The sequence below is a fragment of the Colletotrichum phormii genome (assembly GCF_030913505.1).
Source record: "Colletotrichum phormii strain CBS 102054 chromosome Unknown BDP81scaffold_21, whole genome shotgun sequence".
NCBI classification, from domain to species: Eukaryota; Fungi; Ascomycota; class Sordariomycetes; order Glomerellales; family Glomerellaceae; genus Colletotrichum; species Colletotrichum phormii.
In genome coordinates, this window is record NW_026851463.1 from 577281 (window position 1) to 590524 (window position 13244).

The 13244-nt window shown below is 55.1% G+C and overlaps 5 protein-coding genes across 5 annotated transcripts; 2 read left to right on the plus strand and 3 right to left on the minus strand.

The window, feature by feature from the left end:
• Positions 1-320: 320 nt before the first annotated feature.
• On the minus strand, positions 321-1227 carry BDP81DRAFT_100226 (uncharacterized protein). The gene has a single exon (XM_060581358.1). It carries the CDS (start codon positions 838-840, stop codon positions 382-384), a length of 459 nt encoding a protein of 152 aa, XP_060441195.1. The 5' UTR covers positions 841-1227; the 3' UTR covers positions 321-381.
• A 388-nt stretch (positions 1228-1615) lies between these two features.
• Positions 1616-3326, minus strand: BDP81DRAFT_328582 (P-loop containing nucleoside triphosphate hydrolase protein; the record flags this gene model as incomplete). The annotated part of the gene is made up of 3 exons (XM_060585230.1): positions 1616-3073; positions 3145-3217; positions 3283-3326. The coding sequence occupies 3 exons, from the start codon at positions 3324-3326 to the stop codon at positions 1616-1618; spliced, it is 1575 nt and encodes a 524-aa protein (XP_060441196.1).
• A 1388-nt stretch (positions 3327-4714) lies between these two features.
• On the plus strand, positions 4715-5671 carry BDP81DRAFT_453119 (uncharacterized protein; the record flags this gene model as incomplete). The annotated part of the gene is made up of 1 exon (XM_060592803.1): positions 4715-5671. One exon carries the CDS (start codon positions 4715-4717, stop codon positions 5669-5671), a length of 957 nt encoding a protein of 318 aa, XP_060441197.1.
• A 182-nt stretch (positions 5672-5853) lies between these two features.
• On the minus strand, positions 5854-7740 carry BDP81DRAFT_328658 (PET112 family protein; the record flags this gene model as incomplete). The annotated part of the gene is made up of 1 exon (XM_060585235.1): positions 5854-7740. One exon carries the CDS (start codon positions 7738-7740, stop codon positions 5854-5856), a length of 1887 nt encoding a protein of 628 aa, XP_060441198.1.
• Positions 7741-9823: 2083 nt separating this feature from the next.
• Positions 9824-11565, plus strand: BDP81DRAFT_328366 (uncharacterized protein; the record flags this gene model as incomplete). The annotated part of the gene is made up of 2 exons (XM_060585209.1): positions 9824-10916; positions 10976-11565. 2 exons carry the CDS (start codon positions 9824-9826, stop codon positions 11563-11565), a joined length of 1683 nt encoding a protein of 560 aa, XP_060441199.1.
• Positions 11566-13244: the final 1679 nt, after the last annotated feature.

Genomic DNA, 13244 nt, shown 5'->3' on the forward strand with positions numbered 1-13244 from the left:
TGAGAAAATTGGATCCCATGACTGTAGAGCCCCGCTGCTCACCTGTGGCAAACCCCGTCGTCATCACACAAGTTAACTGGCAGCTTGAGTCGCCGGAGACATGTTACTTAGGCTTCGTAGCCGTATTCAGATGAAATGGAATCACGAGCTACACACACAACCAACAACGTCAAGCAACACATCGAAGGTCACAGAAGAAATGGTTATGAGAGAGAATTGTGTCTTGATTGCCACTCCAAATGCTCAGACAACTATCTAGCCCACCAGTCCCGGTCCATGACACCCTGCTCATCAGTTGAGCAGGTGTCATACCAAAGACCACACCAGTCCGAAAGCCTTCTAGCACATCCAGCGATTCTCTCCCAAAACGGGTTTTCTGCGTTATTTTCTTGTTGATGTGAGTACCAAAAGAGGCCGCTCGCTCTCCCAACAACACCAAACTGAGCCGACACACCCTTGAGGCCTGTGTCCACGCTCAAGGCAGACGAGACACTCAATAAGCTGGGCCAGGATGGGTCCAAGAGAACCGAACCAAGCATAATGATACTCGGGTATTTCTGCGGTCGTTCGTCGAGTCTGCCTTTTCGCAAGAAGCAGGGCATAGGCGTAGAATGCGTAACGGATCATGTCGAAACCTCCGTTTTGAGTTCGGGCGCCAAGAAGCAATATCTTGGCTTTGTCAGTCGACCGACGACAAACGCTCCTCCTCCTAACCCCGGACGGAGGGCCTCCAACCATATCTTCCCCTGCCAAAGAAAATGCACGATGATGAATATCGTGCTCCGACAGACGCCGTTGGATGCCAGCCGCCCCGTCGCCCTCCGTGTCATATCCCAACATCAGTCGTCTCCGCGATCGATTGATTAATACTCAAAAGACACCGCGGCGCATAAACCAGAGATGAGCTACCGAACCGCCCTCATCCCGTAGTGTTGCCGCCCTCGGCCGCGAGGGCCAACTCCCCTTTTGTCCACCAGAAATCAAATGTGGCCCGCCATCCATGCGAACGCCGTTCCGGGCTGATACCGCTCAGCCGCTTGTTAACCCCCCCAAACGCCGTCGTTAAAGAAGCACGTGACATGATAAGGTGGGAGCGGGTTATTTCCATGTCCGGGGTGTGGTGACTCGTCCAAGATCAGACGTCACGCCCCGTGGTTGATGATGTTGTTTTTTTCAATGGCTCAGCCTGTCGTCTTGTTCGTTCTGTCGTCTCCAGACAGCATGCATTTCCATTACGGGTAGAAAGTGCCCGTCGTCAGAAGGCCGAAGGAAAAAGAAAAGAAGCCAAACAAAAGACCATAAGATCCGTTGGGGGTATGGTACAGGCCAAAAGTTTGCGAATATGTGACGAAGCTTTTGTTGCTTGGCGACGAGTTGTATAGGTCTGATCGAGTGTGTTTTTCGTGTTTCGTGATCGTGAGTGGTGAGGGGGACCTAAAAGCTCATGTTGAGCAGGGATGAGATGCCCGACCCAGTCTAATCGTGCCGTGTCGCCTCCAAAATCAGGAGAAAAAAGAAGAGGAACTATGTACAATCCAAACAAGACGCAGTCGCGTGTTCCGTCGCGACCGCATACGCCGTAACGCCTTTCTAAAGAGAAGAGATGGGTGGAACCCTAGGACGTTTGTCCTTGGGGTTGGGGGTGACCCTGGCCTTGGCCTTGACCACGTCCCCGGCCGCCATAGCCGCCACGGTTCTGACCACGGTAGCCACCACGGCCACGGCCACGGCCTCTGCCGCCGCCCTGATATCCATTCTGCTGGCCTTGCTGGGGCTGCTGAGTCTGCCAGTTGCCCGGTGCGGGGCCACCCTGCAGAGGCAATTGCTGGCCCTGGATCTGACCAGGCTGCTGCTGCTGCGGCTGGCCCTGACCAGGCTGGCCGGTGCGGAAGTTGGAAATGGGTCTCGGAATGGACTCGGGGTTCTCGTAAACGTAGAGGGACTTGTCGATGCTGGCGGGAATGGGCTGGATCTCGGTTCCAAGGTCCTTCTCAATGTTGTAGAGGTTGAATCTGTCATCCCAGTTGATGAGGTTGATAGCCAGACCCAAGTGGCCATAACGACCAGAGCGACCAATGCGATGCAGGTAGGTCTCAGCGTTCTTGGGGAAATCGAAGTTGATGACGACATTCACAGCCTGAATATCGATACCACGGGTGAGAAGATCGGAGCAGACAAGGTTACGGCACACGCCGTTGCGGAAGTCGTGGAAGACGCGGTTTCGTGCTTGTTGGGCCATCTTGGCGTGACTGTAGAAGCATGAGTAACCCAGTTCAGTAATCTTCTTGGCCAGCAGCTCGACACGGTTGGTCGAGTTGCAGAAGATGATGGACTGGTTGATTTGAAGCTTGGAGAAGAGGGTGTTGAGGCAGTGGACCTTTTGCTTCTCTTCGACAAAGGCGTAGTACTGGGTGATACCGCGCAGGGTGAGCTCGTCCATGAGGTTGATCTCGTACGGGCTGACCATGTTCTTGTCGGAGAAGTCCTTGACAGAGAGGGGGAAGGTGGCGGAGAAGAGCATGACCTGGCGGTCCTTGGGGTGGAACTGGAGGAGCTGCTCAATGACGGGAGTGAATTCAATGGAGAGAAGCTTGTCAGCCTCATCCATGATGAACATGGGGCATTCGCTGAGGTCGGCGACGTTCTTGCCCGCGAGATCGAGGATTCTGCCGGGGGTACCGACCACAATATGGACGGGGTCCTGGAGGCGGATGATATCGTCTCGGAGACCAGTACCTCCGGTAGTGACCATGACGTTGATTCCGAGGTGCTTGCCGAGGGTCTTGCAGACTTGTGATGTTTGCATGGCGAGTTCGCGAGTGGGGACGAGGATGAGGGCTTGGATTTTGGAGACCTTGGGGTTGATCTTTTCGAGGGCGGGGATGACGAAGGCGGCAGTCTTTCCGGTACCGTTCTTGGCACGGGCGAGGATATCACGACCGGTGAGGGCGACGGGGATGGCTTCTTCTTGGATGGGCGACGGCTTCTCGAAGCCAGCCTCGAAGATGCCCATCAACAAGTCTCTCTTCAATTGGAAGTTTTCAAACTCCAGACCCTTGGTGTTTGTGACATCCTGGGAGCAAGTTTGTGAGAGGGTGGGAAAGAACAGATGAGGGGGGGAGGTTGGTCTTGCCGGTAACATACCTCAGTCTGGTGTCTGTTGTCCCTAGCAGGCAGGTTCAAGCTCTTCTTCCAGTCCTCTGATGCGGCGCCATCGCTGCGAAAGTCAGTCTACCGAGCCTTCAAACATGGGTTCCTAGGAGGGCAGTGGGGGAGGCAAACCTCAAGTTTGTCGCCTTGAGCTTGTCTGCGAGTGCTTCCGCCATTTGAATGTGTGTTTATGGAGTACGTGCCTAGTGGCAGGGGAAGAGGGTGCGATGCAGTCGTTGAGGGATGTTGCGCGAAAGGGCTTTGCTTTCCCCACTTCGCGATGTGAATCGAGGGGCGAGTCGTGCTCGGTAAGTATTAGGAAGCAGACAGGTAAAGTGGGAGTCGACGACAACGAAAAGGGCAATTGTCGCTGAAGAATATTCGATATTCGCGGGATTGTCACTTGAGGGCGAGCAGGAGCGTCGCGTGGTTCGTCGTTGGTTCCGTGGCCGGAGGGAAGCTGGGTGGATGACCGGGACTCGGGCAGAGTTTCGGTGCAGGAAAGTCGAGGGATGTGGTTGGTTGGTGGAGGCGGGTTGTGATTGTGGTGCGTTGTTCGTGGGTTTTGCGCAATTGCGAAAAGTTCAGGTCGTTTGTTGATGACTCGGGCTACTGAAACAGCGTAAAATGTGTTTCGTCCACGAGGTGCAGCGCGAAGAGGATTGTGGGATGGTTGGGTTTGCGTGTGGTTGAGAGGAGTGTGGTTGTGTGTGTGAGTGTGGAGGAAGAGTCGTCTGCCCGGGACATGGAAGCAAGTTTGTGGTGGTGAATCCCCGTCCCAGTGCGTTCGGTGCGCATCAGCTGTGTCGTCGGGGCGGGACCCCTTGCCTTCCTGGTCTAGCGCTGCAGGTAGGAACACGTGACCTCTTCCAGGAGGAAGCACCTCCCTTACTTAGGTACCTGAGGTAAGGTAACTTGTGAGTCAAGGCAAGGAAGAGCCCAAGAGAAGCTCTTGCTAGCATTGCATACCTACGAATAATGAGATCACGTCTTAGAAGAAAAATGCAGATAAGCTTAAAATGCTACATGTCTCTCAACACAATGATCAAGGTGCTGAAAGTGTCAGGGTAGGTCTTGGATCATGGGTGGTGACATTGGCCTGAGCCCGCTCACCGAGAGCTCCTCATCTCTTCTCATTCGTTCTTTACCGAACTCACCCCAGTTAGCCATCCATTAGCCGATTGGTCTGATTCAATCCCTTCCCTCCGTCCCCGCTCCACTCGTTTCCTGCAGCGGAGCTATCGGATCGGCTTGGGGAGGGAGGAGCACTAGGTGGCAGTGTGGAAGTGACTGCCCGGGAGGAGGACCAGCTGGGAGTCTAAGCACTGAGCAGAAGCACTGAGCACGAATGCGTCAATTGGACGAGCCACTGCCAGGTGCAAGTCGAACGAACCACCGGCGTCCAAACTCTCTCACTCCCAGGCCACTTACATCGCCGAGCACTCACCCGTCTGCTTTATACAAACCCCGACGACGACACTGCAAAAGATGCTCGTCCTCGATCCTCTCCCTCAACCTCCTTGAGATTCCCGTCCCAAACAAACTACACATTTCAACCGCAGCCATGGTCCTCAAGGCATCCTCAGCATTCGCCATCTGCTCATCCAACAACGTCCTAAACCTTTTCGCCGTCCCCGCACACCATACATCAATAACGTCACCACCCACACGACGACCATCCTCCTCCGACCACCCCGCCTCACAACACAAACAACCCTCAACCTCACGACCCTATGCAACAGTAAACAACCCTCCTCACAATGGCTCAAAAAGCAACCCTGGGAACAGCCCCTGGCCAACATGTACAAACCCAACCCCCTACGACATCTTTGCAATACACAAAACAGCACCCTACACCAAATCCCGCTTCGCCGAGCTCGTAAAACAATACCACCCAGACAAACACCACGCCACAGCTCTCGACTCCCTCCCCGCCGCAACCCGCCTAGAACGTTACCGCCTCATCGTCCTCGCAAACGAAATCCTCAGCTCCCCAGATAAACGCCGCGCCTACGACGCCTGGGGCTTCGGCTGGCACGTCCCTGGCACCGGCAAGGAAGCCGCAGAAGACATCAACGAAGTCTACCGCCGCGCCGATAAAGCATGGCGCCACGGCTACGGTGCCGCCGGCGGAGGGCGGGGAGGTGACTCTCCCGCCATGAACGCTACATGGGAAGACTGGGAGCGCTGGCATGAACGGCAGGCCAATGGCGGGAACGAGAAACAAAAGCCAATGTACATGTCCAACGCCAGCTTCGCGGCGCTGGTCCTGGCCGCGTTGGCGGTGGGCACAGTGGCGCAGACGACGAGGATGGATAATAGCACGGCGACGTTTCTCGAGAAGAAGAATGCGCACGAGGCTAACATCAGCGAGACGCTGAGGCGGCAGGGCCAGGCTGTGGCTGGAAAGGGGCGGGAGGAGCGTATTGAGCGGTTTGTGAGGGAACGGGAGAATATCAATTTTGGGTTTATGCCGACTAAACTAGACGTTCGGTCGGCGGCGTCGACGAGTCCAAAGTAAAGTTTCGTGGGACTGGGAAACAAGAAGGTTGGAAATGCCCTGCTATCTTACACTCGTATTATCGAGTTTTACTTATGATGTTATGATACATTGTACAATATAGCGTGCCTAGATGCACCTACATGGGCTCATATAGCCCCCTCTAGCAGGAAGAGAAGAAGAAAGCCAAGAAAGAGAGGAAATCAGTCCTGACGCGCGCCCGTCCGCTCCTTGATGAGCTGACGCATGACCTTTTCGGCGCCCGAGGGGTCGATCCGCTCCGTCTCGCCGATGCGCATCATCTTACCGACGAGGTACATGAGCTTGCCCTGGGGATACTTCTTCTTGTCCATGAATTCCCTCAAAACCTTGTCCTCTCCTTCGACGGCCTCTTCTGAGAGCTGTCGGTACTCCGCGTCCGACATTTCCTTGAACCACAGCTCGTGTGTCGTGATGGCGTCCGTAACGGAGGCGAATTCGTCCAGGTTGCCGAGATATTGGGCCACCAGGAGCTCCTTGGCGACTTTGCCTGTGATATCCCGCTTCTGGAGGTGGAAGAGGATGCCGGCGAGTGCGGAATGCGGGACTGCTTCGCAGGAGCCATCTGGGGAGATCTCTAATGTCCGTTGGGCGGCTTCCGGGTCGGCCTTGTCCGTCGTCAAGCGACCTAGCTCATGGAGGATCCAGTTGCCGGCAAGGGAAGCGTAGTCGTGCAGGTTGGTCTCCAGCCCCGCGCTCTCCAATTGACCCCGGAGCTCGTCAACGACCTTGTAAAAGAACTCTAGCCTGCCGCCGTCGTCGAGTGCCATGATGGAGACCGCATCCTTGGCCGTCAAGCCGTAATTTTCAATCAGCTCCGTCAGCTCAATGTCAGGTAGCTCCTTGACGGAGGCCCTGATATGGTCCACGAGATCTTGGCCGATCACAAGGGGGCCCAGATCGGGGTCCGGCATGTAGCGGTAGTCCACCTCGCCCTCCTTGCCTCGCAGACGCCGGGTATGCTTGGATCCCAAAGTCCACCCCCTCGTCTCGCTCGCAATCGTCTCGCCTGCATCAAGAGCCTTGATCTGCCGATCACGCTCGGCGATGATGGCGTCTTCAACAGCCTTGATGGTGCTCAAGTTCTTGATTTCCGTCCGCGTACCGAGCGGCGTATTCGGATCACCAGTCCTCCGCACCGAGACGTTCACATCGGCACGCAAACCGCCCGTCTCCATCCCCGACACACAAGCATCGACAGCGTTAAGCAGCATCTGGATCTTGCGGACGAACACGGCGGCAGTACGAGGGTGATGAAGCTCCGGCTTCGTAATGATCTCAATCAGAGGCATGCCGACGCGATTAAAGTCAAGCCAGGAGACGTCGTTAGGCTGCGCCAGAGTCTTGGCGGTATCCTGCTCCATCTGTATCTGCTGGATGCCAATCGTGACGCTCTCCCCGTCTTCGGCAGCGATGCCGTCCCGCGCAGTGAGCTCGATTTCGCCGTTGCGGGCAAAGGGCTCGTAGTACTGCGTGATCTGGTACCCCGACGGCTGGTCCCACCAAAAGTAATGTTTCCTGTCGAACCGGCTGACGGGCTGAATATCGCAGTTGAGAGCACACGCCGCGCGCAAGGCCGGGATCAGGGTTTCCTTTTGGAACCTCGGCTGAGAGCCCGGCATGGCGACATCGAAGAGCGCTACGTGGGAGTTTGGGTCGTCATTGAAGGATGTCGCGGCCGGTGAGAAGAGCTTTCGTGCCGTGTTGAGTTGGGCGTGGATCTCGATGCCGACGGTCAACTCCCAGCCCTCGACTGTCTGGTTGCTTCCCTTGGGCTTTTGGCCTCTTGTTTCCTTTTTCAGTTGTTTCTTCTCCTCCTTGAGTTTCTTTCTTAACGGTACCGGCGGCGCTTCTTGCGATGCTGCTGTTGCGGGCTGAGCTGTCGCGTATGTTGCTCTCGACTCTCCGAGCCGGGGAGCGGACGGCAGGGCTAGTGCGGAACGCGCCGGTAGGCGGATGTATGATCGTCGGGTCGAGGCCAAGCAACCTTGACGGGAGAGCTGGCCGTTGAAGAGGTAGCGGGCCAGCTCGCGGGTCGGTATGCGCGCCATGTCGGGAAGGAGGATCTCGTTTCGAAGGATAGTCGGTGGTGGTAGTGACTGCCTTTTGCAGGTCTATTCGGGAACTGGCAGGCTTTGCGCTTTCGTGGGATTGGTCGGTCGAGAATTCAATGTGATAGCAATTGGACAAAATCTGGTTCCTTGACTTGTATGTTGTACACCCTCCTCCTGTGAAGGATTCGTGTTTGTCAACCAGTGGCTACGAAGCTTCTGTAGGTCGGCGTGATTGGAGGGGTAGGGGTCGGGCGAGCAGGAGGTTCAGACTGATTGGATTTCGCCACTATGCGACCATTACAGGTTTGCACAAGAGTCCCGGGTGGCTTAGGTGGTGGTCGGACTGTATGTTTCCCAGACTGATCTTGGGATACAGGTAGCTAGAGATAGCTTCATGGGAAGCTCCCGTCGCATCAAAATCGATGGAAGCTTTCCAAGGTACGTACCTGTTTTCTCGGGCCGCATGGGCTTCCGGGCGTCTTCGGTCCATGGACGGGTCCGTCCCGCAACGGAAGTGCCAGGTTCTTGGGGGGCTGACATAATGGTGCATTGCATCCCCTAAGGCAAGGCAAGAATGGCGCACATGCGCTGGAAATCAGTGGAGTGCCACGCAGTACGCCATGCAGCTAACGGGTGCCCGTCCGTTGTGGAAACGTCCCGCAGCACTGGGATCGTTTTGGCCGCCGTTTGCTCTTCCAATTCCATGTCCACTGTCTACCTGAGATCTAGTACATGCTGCTCCTTGTTACCTTGGTCAAATTGTCCTATCTTTTGGTGTCAGGTATTTCAATTTGATCGAATCTCAACTGCATCAAAGTCCAGTCAATACGGAGTACCACAACTTTCCCATCCCACCACCCGAATGCCACCACATCTTTCAGCTCAGCCCAACGCCGGTGCCCGTCCGTCCGTCACACACTCCTTGGACCTTGGAGCTCGCTGGTCCAGTCTTCCTGGTCATCTGAAACAAATTCGTCAACGGCTGACACACTCTTCACCCGATCACACGGCGCTGCTCTTCCATGTTTTCTTACGGTTTCCTTTCCTTGCCTGCCTTCCCTCACAGTACCCCCCCCCCCTATCGAGAAGCAGCCCCTCCAACGATGAAATTCCCATCCCACCATGTGCTCTCCCTTCCTCCCATTCAGCTCTTCAGGAAATGATCCTTCAAATGCCAGTCGCCGTCGCCACGCCACGCCACACAAATTCGATGCCCGCTATCCTCACCGCGATGCTACCGCTGCCGCTGCCGCTGTCATCCTGAAGCCGCTCCCCCAGAATCTGAACTGAACATCCCGGGAGTTCCCCAGCCCGATCCCGTCCCTCCCAAACTTCCGAGCAAGCGTTTGAGGGCACACCCATTCTTCTACTCTCCTTCATTTTCCATCTTCTACTGGAGCCTGACACTCCCTTGTGCGCTTCCCACCTTCACTGCCGACCCTACGACCTTCTAGTAATGTGTATTAAGCTACCGCTGCCTCGTGTGCGACTCGCAGTAGCCCTAGATCTACTAATCTGAGACATTCTTCGCCATACAACGGGCCACATTACAGCTCGTGTCAACTCGAATATCCGAACTTTGCTATACCTACTCAAGCAAGCAAGCTACTCAACGCGAGGGACACCCCGACTTCGGTTCGGCCTCCCGTTAAGCTTAACTCAAGGGAGAAAGGATACTCACCCAACTCCTGATCCCGACGTCCATCACTTAATCCAGGCCGTATCCTCGAACACCAAAATGTCCACGGCCTATCACCCTCCTTCGGTGGCCGACGTCCCTGTCACCACCATGGACGACTGCCACGCCACAGATCAAGGGTGGCTAGCCTCAGACCCGGTCGACGGACTCATGCGCGTCGTCGACGCCGTCCCGGCGCCGGCCCCCTCGTCACCGTTTGCCCAGGCCGCCAGCGATAAGACTGCTGCGCCTAGAGACCATCCAGACCATCACATGCCGGCCAACGACACGTCGACGCCAGTTGGACTCCCGCGATCGCGCCCCAGGAGCGCAACTGTCCGGAGGCACTCGTCCATGCCCGCCCCCAACCCAGACTCGCCGACGCGACGTCGCATCTTGGGCATGGAACCTGCGCGGTCTGTCTCTGATCAACTCATCACCACTGCGGATCAAGAATCTTCCTCAGATGAGACGGTGGTCCCTGCCGAGAAAGAGCAAGACGAGGAAGCACCAGTCCGCCCAGTATCACCTACAGAGTCTACCCTCACCAGCTTCACAGCTCCTAGTGAGAGAACTCACGGCTCCGGCAGCTCCAGCGGCAGCGGCTCAACCATTACCCAAGCATCGTGGCCCAGGCGCAGAGGAAGTGAAAAGTCGCGAGCCCACGACAAGTCTTATCTCAAAAGTCGTCGCCAAAGCCGCTCACCCAAGACCCAGCAACAGCTCTCCTCATCAAACGTCCTTAGCTACCTCGAACCAGACTCACCCAACATAATCCCGGAAGCCATCCAGCGCTCCGTCGAGCAGTCGTCCTACTGGAGGATGCCCGACCCCGCCGCCGCAAGCTACCAGTCGCCCTCGACGCGGAGCACAACCTCAACAGCCTCAAGCAGCTTCCAGAGCGATGTCTTCTCCGAAATGGGCACTGGCGACCACGAGACCGACAGGAGCAGCAGCCCGGACCACAGCGCCTACGGCGACTCCCCCTCCATGCCCGGCAAGTTCGAGGTCCCCATGCCCCCCGGACATGGACACGGCCAACGGCAGCGCGACTACCGCCACTACGGCACCCCCGAGATGCCGCGCGGAACCGCAAACCTGCCTCACCTCCCGCCCAACGCCCTCCAGCCCCGTCTCCCCGGCACGCATCACGGCCACCCGAAGCACCTGCCCAGGGCTGAGAAGCTCCCGCTCACGGGGTACGAGCTGATCGCCTCCAAGCTGTGCGCCGGCGATGACACAGAGAGGTCGAGCATCAAGCCCATCTACCGGCGCTTCGAGGCGCTCAACCACCGCCTACTGCTTCACCTGCAGGATGAGCTCGCCGAGTTAGAGGAGCAGCTTCACCGCCTCGACACGGCTGACACGCAGACGCGGCGGATGCAGAACTGCTTCCTACCGGCGTCGAGAAGGCAAGACTCCCTCACCGCGGGTGAACTACAGTGGCATAAGACGGATATCCTAGGCAAAGTTGGCTACAAACTCAGTCAATACAGTAAGTCCCCTCATCCACCTCACCTCACATCTTCCAATCTCGTCGCTAACACGCCGCAGACCACGTCCTCTCATCCTTCAAAGAAACCCAGCACCTCCCCAACCCAGACCCCCAAGATGTAGACTTCTACCGCGCCTACCTAGCAAACCACAACCCCATAGCCGAAATCGAAACACGCTTCCTCGATCCCCAAGACGACCTCGTCTCCCTCGCCCGCCCAACCTCCTCCTCCACCACCACCTCAAACTCCAGCTTCTCAAGCGACGACCTTCGCACCCCCCAACCGCGCAACGCAAACCTCCCTTCGCCGTCCTCTCCACTAGCCCCAGAAAGTCAGAGCGCAGATAGGGCAGAGCGTATCCGCCGCATGTTAATCTCAGCTCTGACGGGGTACCTCCCTACCCTCGCCATCGCGTTCGCTGCGGCGTTTTTGCTGCCGATACTGGCGTTTGCTGTGATCCCGGGTTTCGTGGGGCGTATGGCTGTTGTGTTGCTTGTTGCTGTGGGCGTTGCTGCTGGTGTGGCGCAGGCGGGGTTGTTTAGTAGTCTTGGGGCGGGTCGTCCTGCGAGGGTGGCTGCTACGGAGGGGGTGCTGGCTTCGGGGGTTTATGTTGGTGTTATGGCTGTTGTTGCTGGGATTTTTGGATGAGGGGAGGAGTAGGGGTGGTGTGGTTTGATGAGTTGATGGATTTTTGTGGTAGATTATGATTTAATGATGAATGATACCCCCTTTTAATTTGATATCTCTAGCTCATACAGTCTGAGCGACTTCATTGTGATGCCTTGTGTTGCTCAGCTCACTACACAACTTTTGAATATTTACGTAAGTACTAAGCTAAGTGTCAATTCGTTTCTGCTCTCGGATCACTGATTTATCCAGAGCTATTGGCGTTGCCGTAGATTTAATCTCTGAGGAACAAAATCACTAGATTTCCTCTCATAACTATCTCATTTGCCGAGGAAGACGACTTCCTCGTATCATTATCCCCACCAAGCTGCTTTATCCTGTTTTGTTTCTCATTTGGATATCTGCACTCGTAGGCAAGCTGTCGTAGGCTTCTCCACTTGATCTCAATCGACGACATGCATGTACGGGACGCTCAAAGTTGGAGTGTAGCTTGAACTTCATAGGCAAAGACGCAGTCGTCCTCAAGGACTCTTAGCCTCTTGGACTCGGAAATCTGTCATTTAGTCAAGTCAGGTAAATATGGAAATTGTGGTTTCAGCGTTGCCTCGGCTTCTCTACTTCATCTACATTCTACGTCATTTTCAACTGTTCTAATTATTTGCTGCTTAGCCAAATGTGTTCTACTCAAAAAGAAAACGCGAGAAAAGTGATAGAAGGACGTACTTGGGCGACGCGGCATATCAAATCGCAATAGCGGGAGGCTCTGGTGAGGCGAATGCATTCCTCAGGCTCAAATCCTCAGCCTGATTGACCATCTTGCAGACCACAATGATATCTCAGCAACATCACCCTCCGCTAAGTGTTTCCATCGTTTTCTCACACTTTTTTCGCCTCGTCCTGGTTTAGGCTTCTTCAGATTTAGTAAATATCCCAACAACTACGCATTCTTAATGCATCAAATTCATACTGAGAAGCCTGCGATGATACTTGCAAGTTACAGCATCCAACTCCATAGCGATTTCAGAAAGAAATGGATCATATTCGAGTTGGCTTTGCATGATTATAGAAATGCTCTCAATATTGAAATCATCACAACAATGAGATCCTGCTGTCTTCAAAAAGGTTTCCACATGATTCCAATTTGTCCCAGATGCTTCTGTATTCTTCTGGAGTTTCCTGCGCTGAAGTTGAATTGTCGGCGCTGAAGGGGAGTTTTGTGACCTCTTTGATGGCTGTCGTCTCCGCATAAGTGCGTTCACCCAGAATAGAAACTGATAAAACTGCAGAGCCCACCATCGCCCTGACAACTGCCCCTCAGACAAGCCTTGCATAATGCAGCAGGAAGATACCATAACAATTTGATTAAATGCACCCATCTATGATAGTGACCACCCTTCACCCTAGTTTCCCATCACATTTCTGTACCCATACTCCTTCAATGACCAAGCATTCACCCAACCTTCCACAGCTGCATTTCCTGCATTTCGTCTGGTTCCACTGCTCTTTCTCATGTGAGATATTCTCATCACATCCGATGTAGCGTTCCGTCCAAACACACCTCTATCTGAGCTTCGTCCAAACCTCAGGCCATATAATGTCCCATCTTGGAGTGAAACAGTCATCAGACGATTCCTTCTCTCTATACAGAAAAAAACAGGCTCAGGCAACCTAGCTAGCCCGCCAATTTCTTCATGTTTTTT